The 18,587-nt window shown below is 38.3% G+C and overlaps 1 protein-coding gene across 2 annotated transcripts in view; it reads left to right on the plus strand.

The window, feature by feature from the left end:
* The first annotated feature begins 1,373 nt into the window (after positions 1–1,373).
* The window catches only part of ANKS6 (ankyrin repeat and sterile alpha motif domain containing 6), a 79,476-nt gene continuing 62,262 nt past the window's right edge, over positions 1,374–18,587 (plus strand). For both annotated transcript variants that reach the window (XR_012484474.1, XM_074280095.1), the window contains exon 1: positions 1,374–1,830. Coding sequence is in view for 1 of the 2 variants with exons in the window: in XM_074280095.1 (XP_074136196.1) it covers positions 1,496–1,830 (335 nt within the window). In the remaining variant the exon portion in view is untranslated. The remainder of the gene's footprint in view (positions 1,831–18,587) is intronic.

Genomic DNA, 18,587 nt, shown 5'->3' on the forward strand with positions numbered 1-18,587 from the left:
TGGTATTTTGCAGTTCATGTTTTTCACTCTCCTTTTACTGACAAACAACTTGTCAGAGGGAAGACGTCCTTTCTTGTAAGATCTTAGTAAATTCCTTTTAATTTTTTCTTACTCTGAGACTCTCTGATTGTTTTTGTATTCAATATATTCCCACATACTGATCCACCAAAGAGTGGGTGTTTCTTTTAAAAGGTTAGTGCTGGATCTGCTCAATCCATTTCAAATATGGATTATATCCTAATGTAGAAAATTACATTTGCTACTTTTAAACCAAATCTATTTCTGTATGCCTAGAAATTTGAAAAGTAATTTAGGAGAAAAGAAGCTAAAGGTACTGCTCATCAGGAAAATGAATGATTTCTGTGGCTCAACAGGCAAAAAAGTTGAGTTATTGTTCAATTTAACATCTTTAGAAGTAGTTGGATCTTGCTTTTTTCCCATGTGTAATAATAACAATAATCACATATATATCATTTCTATATTTGCAAAGCACTTATTTCATTCAATACTCACAACTTTGGGAAGTAGGTGCTGTACTATTTCCATTTTACAGTTAAGAAAACTGAAGGTAAGAGAGGTTAAGTAATTTCCCAGCTACTTTGCATCTGAGGCTGGTCCAAACTTAACCACTGCACCTCCCAATTGCTTCTATTTGCATTTGCCAGTGTGTAGTTCAGCTGTTTTCTTTCTATAACTAATGCAAATATGAATGCCCTTCTCTAAATTTGTGGGGAAATCTCTTCAGCATAATAAATTACCAAAATAAACCTGGGTTCCAATAGCTCAAATTTCCGGATAAAAATTTAAATTTCTATGTAGAAATACCCAGTGTAAGGCTTACCAGTCACTTATCTTTGCAAAAAGCTACGTTGATAGATGTGCATGTTATGACAACGGAGCCCATTTTACAAATGGAACCTGAAATTCAGAGATATTGGAATGACTCCACTTGATCAAGGAGTATCAAAATAACTTTTTTGCATCTATTTTTATGTGGCCCACGTGGGATATTTTCTTTTTGCTTGACTATGCATATTTGTTGTCTTTCTGTCTCTCTTTCTTTCTTTCTTTCTCCCCCAATGGGAAGGATGTGGTAAGAAACATAAATTCTTTAAAGTGAAAAAAGAAAAAAATTACATTTTTAAAAAATGACAGTTTTCTCTACATAGTGAGAAGACCACAGAAAATGTTTATTTTGCGTGTGTTTTAACAACTTCCACTCCACCCACCAGCCTACTGCAGGTCCGGAGGAGGGAGGGGAAGGATAGAGTAGTGGGCAAATGAGGATCCAAAGCTTGGGTGGGGAAAGGGGGAGAGCCTGTGAGCCGGGAATCTGGGAGGCTGGGCCAGGGCCGGGAGGCAGCTCCAGTAAGGAGAGGAGCAGGAGGAGGAAGGGCGAGTCCTACTCGGTATCCGGGGGGCGGAGTCGGGACTCCAGGATCCATGGGGCGCAGGAGGCTCTGAGGTCCCGGCTGTCGGGAGGCCGATTGTCCCGATGGGCGAGGGAGGAATCCCCCCAGCCTTCCAGCTGCTGCTGCGCGCCTGCGATCAAGGCGACACCGAGACAGCAAGGCGGCTGCTGGAGCCGGGAGCGGCGGCAGTGGAACCAGCAGAGCGCGGGGTCCCGGACGAGGAGGGGGGTGCTGGGCAGACAGCGGCGACGCTGCTGGGGCCGGTGCCCGTGGACTGCACGGATGAAGCCGGCAACACGGCACTGCAGTTCGCCGCGGCCGGAGGCTACGAGCCTCTCGTGAGGTTTCTACTGCGGAAGGGGGCCTCAGTCAACAGCCGCAACCACTACGGCTGGAGCCCGCTTATGCAGGCGGCGAGGTGAGCCCAGCCGGGAGCCGGGCCGGGGAGCCCCACGACCTTGCCCCGGACCCCAGGTCCCTAGGCGCCCGAGCGCAGAGACGCAGCTTGGCCCGCAGGCTTTGCCTTTCCATCTGCTCTACTCCAGGCAGAGATGCGAGAAGCCAAGGGGTTGTTTCAGCTTAGGGGGCCTGTGTTGTGTGCAGGATTCTGCAGTATTCACCGTGTGTGTGTGTGTGTGTGTGTGTGTGTGTGTGTGTGTGTGTGTGTGTGTGTGTGTGTGTGTGTGTGTGTGTTCGTACGCTCAGTCTGTATATTTATGTGTATATCATTCTGTGTCTATCTGTCTGTGTGTCTGTGCTTATCTTCCTCTTACAAAATGAAAGACTTTTTTTTTTCCCTTTGTGGGGTTCCCCAGTAGCAAAGTAGATTACAGAATCGGTCAAAGATCATAGTTGCCATGGGCACCACCTGTCTGATGCGCTGGTGAGGGATTTTTTGGGAAGCTATTTGCTTGAGTAATGCTCAGTAGTGTATTCATTCATACTGAAAATACAGAACAGGAAAGAACCGTACTCATTGAATTCATGGAGATAAACATATTTAATGCTGGAAAAGCAATTTAAAGAGTCCTAATCCAATCCTCTAATTCTACAGTTCAGGAAATTGAGGTACAAAGATGAAATGACATGCCAGTAGGATAGAAGGTCATTTTAGGGCAAAGAAGGTTTAATTTTTGATCGTTGTATCCCCACTGGCCCTGGAAGTAGAAGATCTGAGTTCAAGTGCTATCTCTGATGCTCCATTTTCTGTGTCACTTAAACTACCTTGAATCTTAGTTTTCTCATCTGTAGTAGATGGCCTCTAGTATCTTTTGTGGTCCCTTTTAGAGTTAGTAGGCTCTTAGTTCTAGTTGAATTGAATTGCTCAGAATAGATACTCATATAATAAGTAGCAAAGGTGAAAGCCAGGTATTTTGGCTTCCATCTAGGAACTTTCTATTTCATCTGAAGAAACTGAATCCTAGAGAGCTTGACTTGTTCAAGATTATGGCTAATCATCACAAACAACAAGGTTCAGAATGACATCTTAAAGCAGTGTTCAACTGGTAGGCCTTACAATGTAGAATGTTGGTCCAGGATGGCCCAAGTGACAGACTCATGCCTGTTATTTGAAGAGCAATCTAATTGAATTTGGAGTCTTCACCAGATTTTCTGCAATGTGAAAAAAGTTTTGACCATTGGAATTCTGTTTCCAGGTTTTGAAGGGTTGTGATGTACTTTGGTAGAGAGAGCAAGCATCTATACAGCCAACAATACCATGAATTGTTGACATACTGATGTAAGGACAAGATTAATCAGAATGATAGCCTGTTGGAGTTGGGAGGGACCAGAGGGGTCATATGAATTTATTTTCTGCTTGAGACAAGTCAGAATCAGAGATGTAGGAAATACATTCTCTAAGATGGTCTGCCCTCCTCACTTACAAGCATTCACAATTTTAGTTGCTAAATAACTATTAATAATAGCTTCTCCAACAGGGAGAAAGTCTCCTTGGCATCCAAGTGGTATATACTTGTAATCTCAGCATCCATGGAAGCTGAGGCTCATGAATCTCTTGAACTTTGGAGTTCTATTTGGGAGTGGGCTAAACTGAGTGTCTATATCCAACTCAGGAATGGAAGCCATTGGTTGCCTAAAGAGGAACAAATCTATCCATGTCAGAAACAGCATGTCAATGCTCCTATGTCAGTCATGAAATCAAACCTGTGAATACTGCTTTCCCTTCCAGCTGGAAGAAATAGGGAGACTCAGCCTTAAAAAAAAAAAAAAAAAAAAAAAAAAAAAAAAAAAAAAAAAGTCTACTTAGAAACTGTCATACAGCTTATTAGCAGAATTGGGAATTAGAGCTGAGGGCCTCCAATGTTCTGTTCTTTATAATAGGCTACCTGTCTTAAATAGACTAGAAAGAGAATGCTGAAGTTTTAAAAATGGGCTAAATGGTACTATTTCTGGTGGAATCTTCTATTTTCCTTGTCCTGTGTCTTACATTGAAGAAGTGCTTGGGTCATCAAATGTAGTAGCCAGATTTCTAGTTTCAATAGTAGCTTGGAAAAGTATATCATTATACTCTTCTTTCATAGATAAGGTAGTGAATAGAGAGCTGGGCTTTGTAGTCATGAAGACTTTTGTTTAAATACTAATTTAGACTTGTAATAGCCATGGGATCCTAGACAAGTCTTCCCTATGCTTCAGTTTCTTCATCTGGAACTTGTTCTCTATCCCCCTCTATCAATGGTAGCCTATTATGGGAGGGGGAGAAAGTTTGAGCTTTTTTGGTGTTTCTATCTGTGCTATTCTGGCTATAAAAAATCTGTGCTATGTAATTTGGCACATTTTTAGGCTTTTGTTAGACTTCTGGTTATACCAGAAACTTTTGCTTAAGGAGAACCAATTTATTTCTCTTAACCTTAATAGAAAGGCTGACAGAGGTATACCAATCTGTGTATCTAATTATATTAGACAAACACTTTTTTCCTAAATATCTACTACGTGCAAGGCAAGTGGTGATTTCAGTTCTTAAAATCAAATAAGGATAATGAAACACATGTGGGTAAATGAGACAAATTAGAATATAAGTTTGAGGAGAGTACAAAGTGCTTTGAAATCACATGATAAATAAAACTTGCCAATTGAGAGAATCAGGGAAAACTTCATGGGTCAGATGACTTTTGAGCTGGGTCTTAAAGAATAAGGAGGTTGTGTGACAGGAAGGGAAGGGGAGAATTTCAGGCATCAAGAACTAACTTTGTGAACAAAGGTTTGGAGGTGGGAAAGTATCGTGATGATGCCAAACCTTGTTCTAATTCAGGCTCAATCCTTTCTTTAACAAGCACAGTTGATCACTCATATGTTAGCTTCTTCCAAATCTGTCTCCCTATTCTCTCTGAGTCACCTGTTCTTATATATAACATAAAAACAATGGCACTATTAAAATATGCGATTGGTCAAAGATCCCAAACTCCTGTTTTATAGATATATTACATTGTCCAATCCTGGGGCAGATTCTAAATTTTTTCAAAGAAGTGAGGAATCTACCAGAAGTACACAGCAACAGCCAAGGATAATATCTTTATCAGAATCTGCTCTACTCAAGGATCTATATCACTTGTCAGGGACCTGTAATTTCATCAGTAGAAAACTTGACTGACATAGATTACAATGCATCTGCAATTTAGTTTAAGATTCTATATTAGGTACATAGTAAGGCAGCTAAAAGTTTTGTAAGGAAAGTGACAATGCAGAATATTATAGGAAATGTTTAGAAAAGGAACTTGATGGAGTGAGTAATCCCTGTTAGATAAATTGTGACCCTAGGTTATAAGAAGTCACTTTTTCTCTCATTGATGTGGGCCAGAGGTGGCACTTGGGCAGGTCTTTAATAGTGGTGATTTCCTGATAATATTAAAACTAAATCATTACGCAACCTTGAGGGATTCTAATGTATGGATTAGTAGCCTATTTCTGTTTGAATTCGAAACTGCTTCTCTTGGCTATTCTGGAAGACTAGAGGTGCTAACCTATATGGGTAGAAGGAATTTCTTTACTTTGGGATCCTCTATTCAAATGAATTCTTGGGTCTGATCTGTATCCCTCTGAAAAGACTGTAGGAGAAAGATTATTTAAATCTATTTAGTATGGAGATCAAAAAAGACTGGGAAACTTTGATCTAGAGCAAATCTTCTTAAACTGTAGGTGTGACCTCATAGGGAGTCACAGAACTGAATATGGAAATCGTGAAAAATTTAGCCACATTAAAAAGTATCAAATATTTGTCAAGATTTAATTCTTTATGTAAAAAACAATAAGCACATACCTCTCACTAGCATGCAAAATTGCTTTTCTTTTAATAAATGGTTTTAATAAACAATATTTCAAATTTACCATTTAATAAATGGTATTCCAAAAAACTGTTTTAAAATACACTTTTTGTGATTATTAGTAAATATCTGATTATTATACCTATTTTGTATACCTATGTATGAGGGATAGAATAGAAATTTCTCAGGTGAAAAGGGTTTGCAAGTGAAAAAAGTTTAAGAAGCCCTGGTCAAGAACAAACTAGGGGACTAAATATCTCAGAGCCATTCATTGGTCCTTGATAGGCAGGCCACTTTCTCCAGTTAGTCCCTTTTCTTAAGCAAAAGCCAGAGTGATTAGTTTCTTTTCAAAGTGTTTGTCTGATTCTTAATTAAAGGAAGCCTGTTAGATTCCCCTTCCCTCCCAGACGTTTGCTTTTTGTTCTTTCCTTAGTGGATTCAGCCACTATTGTGTTTTCTTTCGGTGGTCTACAAGGTATACTAGGCCTTGAGAAGGCTGAGGTGAATAAACTTACTCAGCTGTCAGTGTTGGAGCTATTAGCACAGGAAATAATGCCAGCCAATAGCCCAGGATTAGCTGCTTGTAATGAGCTCAGGGGCAGTGATTTTTAATAATTACATAAAAAATGACAGCAGAATCTTACTGCTACTGGAAGTTGTTAGAGGAACCCCATTATTTACTGGGTAGAATAATTTGGAGCATTATTAGATTGCTTTTCAGGAATAAGCTATTGGGGCCAAGTCTTAGAAGGATCAAGTTGTACTTTTGAATTCATAATGGTGGTTGAGTTTTCTCTTTCTTTATTGCCTTTTATGTGAGTTATGTAGCAGCAGTCTGTGGGTTCTCTTCCTTGGATCTGAACCACCATCGGGAATAAATAGTGTCTGTGTGTGTCCTAGGAAAGTAAGAATTTCTAGGGAGCTTCCACTTTTGACTGTGTATTGTAGAAATAGACTAGGACCTAAATCAGTCATGATCACAGTGGGAATTCTCCATGGTAATAGCAGACCCTAAGCCTGGTTGGTTTGCATCTTCTTGAGAATGTTCTTGAAATGTTTCTTTTTATTTTTTTTCCCAGGTTGAGTTCAACCTTGGCAATGTAGTAGCCAGCCTTAGTTATCTCTCTGTTCATTTGTTCCCAAACATTCTTGGCCTTAATTTTTTTAACCTACTCTTTCATTCCATAATTCTGTTTATATCTACTCTTTTATATCTTGCTGTCACTTTAAGCTCAATGGCTCAAAAATTGAGTTCAACCCTTTCTCTGCCCACCTGTTCCCCCACCTTCCCAACAACAACACTAAATTTCCAACTACTGTGTTTCTGTTAATAGTACTATCTGTCAGGAGGCTGACTTGAAGAAACCAAAGGGGATATATATGGTCAGCATTTACTGACTCACTGCTGAAAGGAAACTGTTGGAGAAAGCATTGTGTGTCACAAATGATTTTTTTTAATGACAAACTTAAAATATTTCATTTGAACAACCCTAACCTTCTCTTGGATCTTTGGATCCTCTTGATATTGGATCTGGTACTTGATTTTCCATCTTCTCCATTATCTAATCACAACAATTTTTTTTACTAGATCGGACATTTCTAGCCTCTCTAATATAGCTGCCCTTCTGACTTCATAGGATTTAGAATAGGGTAGGTGGCACCATAGTGCATAAAGTGCTGGGCTGGAAGTCAGGAAGAATCATCTTCATGAGTTCAAATCCAGCCTTGGACACTTCCTGGATGTGTGACCCTGGACAAGTCACTTCAGCCTGTTTGCTCCAGTTTCCTCATTTGTAGAATGAATGGAGAAGAAAACAAAAAAACAAAACAAAACCCAAATAATAGTATCACAAAGTCAGATATGATTAAAAAATGACTGGCTGTGGTGGAAAAGCCCTTTTCTTCCCTAAAAGATTTAAATCCCTCTGCCCCTCAGTTTCCTTATTTGTAATTATGAGGTCAAGGAATGTGTTTTGCCTCTTTTTGTATTCTCAGCTCTTAGCATAGTGCCTGGCACATAGTAGGCACTTAATAAATAAATAAAAGGCACTTTATTGAAACAAATTGGCTGGACTGGATGACCTCCAAGATACCTTCCAGATACTGGAGTGGTTTACCATTTCCTTCTTCAGCTTATTTTACAGATGAAAAAACTAAGAGTTAACTGACTTGACCAGTCATATAGTTAATGTCTGAGACCAGATTTGAATTCAGGAAGATGAGTCTTCCTGGCTCTAGATCTGGTGCTCTATCCCCTATACCTCATACCTCCCCTTTCCCCTATTATATATACTATATTATCTTCTTGCAGTACTGATTCTATCTTGAGCCATCCTTTATTTAATCAGCACTCAGTTCTAGAAATCCAAGTCCCACTTTCTATTGTCAACATCTATCTTCTACTAATATGCTATCTCTCCCCAAACTGGAAGCATATTCTGCTTATTCATTCATCAACCTCTGAATTTCCAAGGATGGGATATTATCATTCTTCAATAGTAATAGTAATAACAATAATAGATAGCATTTATATAGTGCTTACTATAATGCCAGGCACTGTGCTAAGTGTTTTGTAAGTATTATCTCTTTTGATCCCTATAACCTTGAGAAGTAGATGCTATGATTATCCCTTTTATGCCTCAGGAAACTGAGGCAAACAGAGGTTAATGACTTGTCCAGTAAGTATCCAAGGCTGAATTTAAATCTAAGTTTTTCTGACTCAAGGTTCATTTCTCTGCCCACTTCATCAGGGCTTCTTAAACTTTTTGTGTATATGTATAATTTTACCATTTAAAATGAAAGCACATTTGCATACTAATGAGATGTGTTTGTTTATTTTAACATTTTTAATTAAATCTACACAGAATATTTTTGATACCCTTTACTAATGTCAAATTTTTTATGGCCGCCACATTCAGTTATGAGTCCCCATATGGGGTTTTTACCCAGTTTATGAAGCTTTGAGTTACACTGCCTAGTGGTCCTAGGCTAAATATCTCAGAGTCACCTTTGATTCTTTTCTGCATTTTTTATATCTAGTCTGATACATTTTTTAAAATTCCTTCAAAGCACCATTTGAATTTTCACCCCCCCCTTTTTTTCTTTTTTTTTTTGCTATCATTTTAATTGAGATCCTAATATTTTTATAGCTTCTGACTAATCTCACTGTTTCCACTTTCTTCTCTTCAAACTATCCTGCAAACACTACTAGATTAATGTTCATTAATCTTTCATCATTGCTCAATACATAAAGTAGAAACTTCTCTTACTTTTGAGGTTTTTCATGATCTGGCCTTAGCTTAGGCTATTCAACATTATTTCCCAGCAATACCACGAATGTAACCTCCCTCTCAGGCAAAATAATGTTTCCTAAGCATGTCATGTTGTTTCCTATGCTTTATTGCTGCTGACTCCCTTTCACCGCTGCCTCAGTACTGACTTAGAAGGCCCTTTCTTTTCTAATTCATTTATTTCAATCTTACTCATTCTTTGAGGCTTTACAACTTCTCACACTCATGTCTCTTAGATGAACTGCTCTAGAACTTGATACTGAATTGCTTAGCATTTAATTTTTTTGTAATTGTTTCATATCTCTAATTTACCTGTGGAGAATAGGGCAGAAATGTTTATTTTCAGTATAGTCCAAAAATAATTCATACATTATCATGTTGGTCTACAAGTGGATGAGCTGAAGAAGCTTGTGACTACAGGAAAGAGAAAAATAATGGGCAGATTTTTTTTCTGGCCTGCTTGTATTATAGATGAAGAGTTTAGCAAAAAGGATAGAGATGGTGCCTATTTACAGGAGGCAGTTTTTCATGTGAAGAGTCATGAATATATCCCACAGCAAGGATGATAAACAATCGATAGACTAACTGATTATAACTGACCCAACTTGGTAGGATGAGCATCAGACTTGATTGTTTGGACACAGATGAAATGATAAGTATAGAAGCAGTCTAGTCCACTTAAATAATTAGCTAGTAGGGTGAATAGCGCATTGGACCTGGAAAGAGGAAGATCTGAGTTCACTTCTAGCCTTACTTTCAGGAAATGTGTGACCCTGGGCAAGTCAATTAATCCCTCTCTTTAACCTGAAATTTCTTTATCTGTAAAATAGGATTAATATTAGCATCTACCTTTCAAGGTTGTTGTGAGAAGATATTTGTAAAGTAAACTTTAAAGCACTATGTAAATGCTAATTATTATTATTAAAAAGTAATTTGAAATGCATTAAAAAGGAAAAAAAGAATGACGTTATAACACACTCTCTGCACTTATTCCCTCAATTCTCACTGACAGATTGGATCTCTGCTTTGTGTAGGAATCTAGGGGATAATCCTGAAGGTTACTGTCTTCCTAACAATTTCTAGTAATTACTCCCATTGCCATGCTGCTTCTTAAAAGAGATTATTCTTTGTACAAAGGCATTTACTCAAGTAGTTATAAAGCATTTTTCTCATAACCGGGGATACGTTATTCCCCCAATATACAGTCCATTGGGTGAGTAAGAGGGAGTGGGCTCAGATTTAAAGATACATGGTAATGATGTAGAAAACATGTGGCTAATGCAACTAAAAGCTCCAGCTCCCTAGGGCCTTTATGTCATCATTTTCTCTGCATTAGCATGGTGCTAGCTGCCTGACAAGTCCCTTGGCTGGCTCTGCTCCTCAAAAGGACTTTTTCATATTCAATTAAGCCTTTCTATTCTTATACCCTTTTCAGGTATGGAATATTTATCCCTTGCTATGTGCTGGGTGCTATGCCAAGCACTTTCCAATTATCTTATTTGGTCTTCACAATCCTGGGAGGAAGGTGCTGTTATCATTTCCATTTTACAGATGAGACAGCTGAGGCTGAATGACTTGCTACTAATTCACACAATAGAGTCCAAAGCTGTTAAGTGGCTGAACTCTTGGGTCTTCCTGACTTCAAGTCCAGCTCTATCCCCTGTATTCCTCAGTTGCCTCCATAATCTTCTTTATAATCTTCAATCATTTTCAGTTATGTTCTGCTCTTCTTGACGCCATTTGGGGTTTTCTTGGCAAAGAAAATTTCCTTCTCAAGCTCATTTTACAAATTAGGAAACTAAGGCACACAGGATTAAGTGGCTTGCCTAGAGTCACATAGTAAGTAAGATAATCCTTTCCCTTTTCAGGTGGGGCCCCTGGCCAAGGATAAAGGCCTTAGGTAAAAACTAAGGGGTGAGAATAAAGGACTTCACACACCATGTTCAGCCCTAATAAGTATCTGAGTCCAGATTTGAAATCAGGAAAAGTTTTCTAAACTCCAAGCCTGGCACTCTATCCACTGCCACCTAGCTGCCCTACAATATTCTACTTTTGCTAAAGTCTTATTTAGGGAGTTGGGAGTAGGCAACACCTTATTATAAAAATCCACTGAAGGCTTCTGTTAGAGCCAAGCAGAACTTGGTGCCTCTACAGCAGGTCTTCAACTTTTTCTACTGAGGATACCTTTTTACTCTAGAAACTTTTACATAAACCCAGGTATATAGGCATGTGAAGTAAGTATATAAATCAAACAATTACTGGCAATAAATCATAATTTCATGACCCCCCCATTTAGTTACTAGACCTCATAAAGAGTTATGACCTGCATTTTAAGAAGTTTTGCTCTAGATGAGTGGTTCTCAAAGCATAGTCCAGAGAATCTTGGGGGTCTCTGAAATGCTTTCAGAGGGTCTACAAATTCAATTTTTTTAAAAAAAATTTCTAATATGGTAATATCTATAAATATAACAAACAAAATCTCTTTGGATAGATCCTCAATAATTTTTAATAATATGATGATTCTGAAAACAAAAGTTTGAGAATCACTGCTCTAGAGTTAGAGGTTCAAGCTTCTGCCTCTAACACTTTCTAATTTTGGATTAATTACTTGAACTCTCTGGCTCTCAATTCCCTCATCTATTTAAAAAGAAGAAGAAGAAGAAGGACTTGGCCTAGATGACTTCCAAGGTCTCTGCCAGCTCTAGAGCTTTTTCTGGTCCCTAAGAGAAATTAAAAATTGAAGGGTTAATGCAACTAACTAGAGTTCTGGGGCAAGGTTAGATGCTGATGTTGGTTTGATTTGGAGGGGATCTTGGTTAGACTTCAGAAGAAAGTGTAGGTTAAAGGCTGAACACCTTGTGTGTGAAATCCTTTACTCTCACTCCTTGGTTTTTACCTAAGGTTTTTATCTTTGGTCAGGGGCCCCACCTGAAAAGGGAAAAGAGGCAATCTGCTTTAGTCAGAGGAAGGATTCCAGCAGCAGTTTCATGAACACTACATGAAAACAGCCGTACAAACAGCTCTAAACCATCTTTCCTTTCCTTTTCTGTAATTGATTAGATAGACTATTTCCAAATGATTTGGGTAAATTATTTCCTAACTGAACTTCATTCTTGTTTCTCTGCTGATGTAAGTAAGACTCTAGATTATATCATGCTTCATTTGTTGAGAGGTATGCTCATCCTGTCTGTTTGTAGCTCTCTGGGGACTTGTAAATCTCTTGTCACAAGGGTATTATTTTACTGAGTCTTTGTATTATAGGACAAATGGAAAGGTGGGCTGGGTGCAGAAACCTGTTTCCAGAAAGAAAAGCAGAGTTTTGTATTTTATTTACTAGTGGATAACACCCAGAATGGGGTGGACAGAGATGGGTTGCAGGCTGCCTGGTAGAAGAAAATATGCTCATTTTAAGATCACAGATACATGTATTTGAGTGCCAGTATATTAATAAAGATGACAGAATCAAAAGGCTTATTTAATTCCGTTTAAGAACTTCAGATCTCTAGTTGAAAGAGATGTCAGAGACTATCTAGTCCAATCTTCACAAGTCCAGTTAAAGCATAACAAAAAGGTGGGGGTGGACCCATGGGGTAAAGATTTGGTTTTGTTTTGATGCCAAAGGAAGCACCAGAGAATGGATCTCATCAGAATGAAGAGAAAACTAATGTATGTTAACATGCTTTCACAAGCCTCATTCACGAAGCTTAATATTCTGGTCAAGAAATTGTCTAATTGTAAAGCATTTAGCACAGTGTCTGGCCAACAACAACAAAAAAAATCTATTGATAGATAAATAACATTAATTATATTGTTAGTATATATTCTGTCAATATATTGATATTTAATGTTAGCTATTGCTATTACCACTATCTTCTTTTTAATTTTTATTTTTTATTAAAGTTTTTTTTAATTTTCAAAACATATACATGGATAATTTTTCAACATTAACCCTTGCAAAATCTTATGTTCCAATTTTCCCCTCCCCACTCCCCTAGATGGCAAGTAGTCCAATATATGTATCTAAAATCATAGTTGTGATTTTGAAAGGTAACTGTGCTTATGACCATTTTAAATTTCATTTCTAAATTATCATTTATTAACTTATTTTCAATAATCCTTCCTTTTCCCCTATAAATAGAGATGTAAAGTCTTCTCCCCTGTGCATTGTAGGAAAATGACCTAGCTGGAGAAAGTGAGAGTACTCCAAACTGACTGCTCCAGGCTTCTCTCTGTGAGATTTTCTTTACTCTCTTGTGGCTTGATACCCCAAATCTCAGTGGGTTCCAAGCCCTTTGTTCTTCCTGCTATCTGTCCCAGACTGGCTTTGGGGTTCCTCCTGTTTCCCCAACTCCCTTGCCTTAGCCCAGGGATTCTTGACCTTTTCTGCATCATAGATTCCTTTGGAAGTATGGTGAAGCATAGGATCCCCTTCTCAGAACTGTGTTTTTAAATGCATAAAAATACCACATGGTTTTAAAAATATACTAATATATTTGTAATAAAATAATGAAATACACTTGTCAAAAACAAATTCTAGGAACTCAGGTTAAGCATTCCAGCTTTAGGCAAAGGAAAAACTCTTTAATCAAATGAGAAATGCAATACGGTTAATAATAAGATCTTATTTAATAGGTAATTACGGAGAAGAAAAGTAACAAGCCAAAATAAAGTACAAAGCTTGCAGGGTTCATATTCTCATCGACATAGAGATAATCTTTTTACTTAACCCCCTCTGACCAGATAAGAGAACAAAGGCCTCCCCCACAAAGAGTGCATTGTCCCAAGCACACTTGAACAAGACCAATCGCAGAGCCTTCTTTCTGGGCGGGAGGACTGGACTCAAGTTAATAATTATTTGAACTGCTTCAGAAACATTTCTGGCATTTCAGCCATAGATCCTGAAGCCAGGGATTGGGCAGGTCAGCTCCCCCAGGACCCTAAGGTCTTTTCAAGGCATTTCCATTTTAATATTCAAACTCACCTCAAATCAAATCCTGTTCTGCCTCTGAGGCACTGGGTGATTGAAGTGGGTGCAGTAGAAGACCTAAGTGCAGCTGATGTGGTGTGACCTTGGACTAGTCACCCAATTTCTGTTTACCTCCATTCTCTCATCTGTAAAATGGAGATAATCAAAATACCTACCTTTCAGAGTTGTGAAGATCAAATGAGATATTTGTAAAGTGTTTTTAAGACATGGTGCTTAATAAATATTTTTTCTTCTTTCCCTCCCTCCCTTCCTTCTCTTCCTTTCCTTTCATCCTTCCTTTTCTTTCATTCTTCCTTTTTTTTTGGGGGGGGGGACAGTTTAAGTTGTCTGATCTTTTATTTCTTCCTCCTATAAAATGAGATTTCTTCTGGTTAAAAGTCTGCCAACTGAGATGCTGGTTTTTTTGTAGAGCAGCTTTTCAGGATTAAAAATCATATAATGATTTTGTACTTGGTTTACAGAATTCTTACCTAACAGTGGTGGTGAGGTTGATACTTTAAGTATTATTGTTGAGGTGTGAGAAATAAGGGTTGATAGATCCCCTAACAGCAATGAGGTCCCCTGATTGGTCACAGGCTTTGCAAAAGAACTTAATGGCGAAATTTGTGGCAAAAGGTGGGTTTATTACACTAAGGAAACAACTTTCTTAGAGGGCAAAATTCTGTTAGGATTATTTGCAAAGGTCAGAGCACACAGTGTTTGATTATATTGGATTTTTTTGGCCCGGAGCTGGAGACCTTTCAAGAAAGGTGATGGTTATGTCCCAGATCAAGAGCTCCAATTAAATATCTGGGAGTTTTCTCTATGAACAGGAGGGTGGGACTCTTCCCAAAGGCCAGGAAGGGTTTAGATTTAGGGCCTTTCCAACTCTTCCCCCCAAAGATCAGAAGTACAGTTTACATCATTATTATCCCCATTTAATAGATGAGGAAACCAAAGCTAAGAAATTAAGTGACCAGAATTGGGTCACACAACTTATAAGTGCCAAGAAACCCACTCTTGAGAGCAGTTCCCTTCCGCCCTCCTCCCCCCCGCCCCCCCACTGTTCTACATCGACTTCTCCAAGAGTCCTTCAGAGGCTTAGTTCTCAACTAATTTAATTGCACCAGATGTTTAGCTAGCAGGTGGTGTAAACACTTAAGTTTGAGGATGAAAATTGACAAGTAGAAAAACAACTTGCCATGCAAAGGAGCATTACAGTTTGGCTCAGTGCCTCAAGGAGGATGCCTGATAGGGGTGCTTTTATTATGCAAAGCAAAATTCTCAACCAGAAGGTAAACTATATTCTAAGTTTAGAGCTGGAAGGATTGTAGATTATATTGTTCCCCCTCCCTCATCCCTCTCCCACATTTTATTGTGAAAAAAGTAAGCTGCAGAAAAGTAAATTGGCTTGTTCAAATAAAGGAATTGCTGACAGCTTGGTGCAGTGGTAAGATTAATTTTAGAGTCAAGGGACCTTGACTATTTTGCTATTTACTACCTCCGCAACCCTTGGCAAGTTATTTTCCCTCCCAGAGCCTCAGTTTCCTCATTTGTAAAATAATGGGATTGTATTAGATAACCTCTTAGGTCATCTAAATCCCAGCTTTTTAAACTATTGTTCAGGACCCCATATGGGCTCTCATAATTGAATGTGGGGGTTGTGAAATTTTGATTTATTAGCAGATGTTTGTTTTTTATTTTATATTCCTGTATACCCGGAGTCACGTAAAAATTTCTTGGGCAAAAAGGGGTAACTAAGTAGGAAAAAGTTTAAGAAGCCCTGGTCTAAATGACCAACCCTAAACTCTGTGATCCCAAGGATTAAAGACAGGATTTGAACCTAGGCCCTACGACTCCAAATCCAGTGTTCTTTCCTTTGTATAAAATCCAAAGGGTGAGATAGATTTGTCCTTTGAAAACCAAGTAAGCCAATCCAGACTTAATGTTGTTGTTTGTCCTTCATTCTTTTCTTTTTATTATTTTTATAGCTTTTTATTTACCAGATATATGCATGGATAATTTTACAGCACTGACAATTGTCAAACTTTTTGTTCCAATTTTTCCCCTTCTCCCCCGCCCCCCTCCCTCAGATAGCAGGTTGACCAATACATGTTAAATATATTAAAGTATAAATTAAATACAATATATGTATACATGTCCAAATAGTTATTTTGCTGTACAAAAAGAATCGGACTTTGAAATAGTGTACAATTAGCCTGTGAAGGAAATAAAAATGCAGACGGACAAAAATAGAGGGATTGGGAATTCTATGTAGTGGTTCATAGTCGTCTCCCAGAGTTCTTTCCCTGGGTGTAGCTGGTTCAGTTCATTACTGCTCTATTGGAACTGATTTGGTTCATCTCATTGTTGAAGAGAGCCACGTCCATCAGAATCATACAGTATAGTTGTTAAAGTATACCATGATCTCCTGGTCCTGTTCATTTCACTCAACATCAGTTCATGTAAATCTTTCCAAGCCTCTCAATTCATCCTGTTGGTCATTTCTTACAGAACAATAATATTCCATAACATTCATATACCACAATTTATTCAGCCATTCTCCAATTGATGGGCATCCACTCAGTTTCCAGTTTCTGGCCACCACAAAGAGGGCTGCCACAAACATTCTTGCACATACAGGTCCCTTTCCCTTTTTTAAGATCTCTTTGGCATATAAGCCCAGTAGTAACACTGCTGGATCAAAGGGCATGCACAGTTTGATAACTTTTTGAACATAGTTCCAAATCGCTCTCCAGAATGGCTGGAGGTATTCACAGTTCCACCAACAATGTATCAGTGTCCCTGTTTTTCCCACATCCCCTCCAACATTGCGCATTATTTTTCCCTGTCATTCTAGCCAATCTGACAGGTGTGTAGTGGTATCTCAGAGTCATCTTAATTTGCATTTTCTCTAATTAATAATGACTTGGAGTATCTTTTCATATGGCTAGAAATAGTTTCAATTTCTGCATCTGAGAATTGTCTGTTCATATTCTTTGACCATTTTATCTATTGGAGAATGGCTTGTTTTCTTATAAATTAGAGTCAATTCTCTATATATTTTGGAAATAACGCCTTTATCTGAACCTTTGACTGTAAAAATGTTTTCCCAGTTTATTTGTCCTTCATTCTTGAAGAGGACCATGACATCAGGGAGTTTATAGGATGACATGCAAGTGAGTTGGATTTAAGTGATAGAAGGCTATGCAAAATTACTTATTTTCTCCTTCAAAAGCCATGTGGGTCCTCTGGCCAGCTATAGATTGAGATGACTGGAGATGGCCCTATTAGATGGAGCAGAAGCAAAAGTGAGAATAACAAACAGTGCAGGGATAGGACATGAGTAAAGGGGGTCAAGAGACAGATTTGAGTTGTTGAGTGATAGGAGTCTAGCCTCTCAGGGTGGGGAGGTACATATCATGGCTACATCTTTCCTATCTGCCTAATGGGTTCTGTTGGGCTAGTACTGGTGACACAGACTTCCACCTTTTCTAATCATAGAAACCTATGTTTACAGTTATAGTTTTATTAAGTTCTTTCTGTTTAATTAACCAGGTTATACAAGCTTTGAAATTCTTGAATCATTTGATATGGCTTCCTATTAACTCTAGGATTGGATATAAACTTCCCAATTTGGATTTTAAAATTCTTTACAACGTGACTCCAACCTACATTTCTTTTTTTTTTTTTTTTCCCCCTGAGGCTGGGGTTAAGTGACTTGCCCAGGGTCACACAGCTAGGAAGTGTTAAGTGTCTGAGATCAGATTTGAACTCGGGTCCTCCTGAATTCAGGGCTGGTGCTCTATCCACTGTGCCACCTAGCCTCCCCTCCAACCTACATTTCAAGCCTTATTACCCATTACTTCCCAACATAAACTTTAATGGAATTGCAATGTTGAGCAACTTCCTTGTTCTGTTCCTCCTTCATGACATTACCTTTCTTCTCACTGATCCTTTAAAGACACCTTAAAAAGTCCCTCTTCCTCTTCTTAAAAACCTTGGTTTCCTTCCAGTCTCTAAACCCCCTAAAACCCCTCTAAAGGGGTTTCCTTCTACCTCAAGCTTTTTCTGAGGCCTCCAATTGTTAGCGTCATCCTCCCCCTTTATCTTCTATTCATTTTATTCTATATATGTGCTGCCTCCTTCCCGTCTCTCAATGTAAGGGGCATAAACAGGGAAAGGCCATCATCACAATTTTTGAGGATTTAGCAGATCTATTCATTGTGATTATTATTATTTAAATAGAATGGAGTCTGGTACAAAGAACTTAGATCCAGGCTTTATTTTTTTAGTTTTTCAGTTATGGGAAATTTTCTACCTTATAATCTCTGCATTTTGAAAGAATATAATGTGAAAAAGACTATGATTAGTTTGGGAGATAGGAAGAAGTTGATTTGGTGGGAATATATCCTATGTGAATAGGAATAAGGTGAGTGAATCTAATCAACTGGTGTTTGATTGTTTAAAGGGCATTGAATGCCAAGTTAAGGAGCTTGGATTTTTATTTGGTATGTATGCAATGGGGAATCATCAAAATAGCCATTTAAATAGACTTAATAAGAGCTATATGTAGGGTAAATTAGAATCTGGTGAAATCAGCATCCACATTAATTTCAGAAATACTATATAATCCTATCCA

Source organism: Sminthopsis crassicaudata, chromosome 1, assembly GCF_048593235.1.
Source record: "Sminthopsis crassicaudata isolate SCR6 chromosome 1, ASM4859323v1, whole genome shotgun sequence".
Classification (NCBI taxonomy): Eukaryota; Metazoa; Chordata; class Mammalia; order Dasyuromorphia; family Dasyuridae; genus Sminthopsis; species Sminthopsis crassicaudata.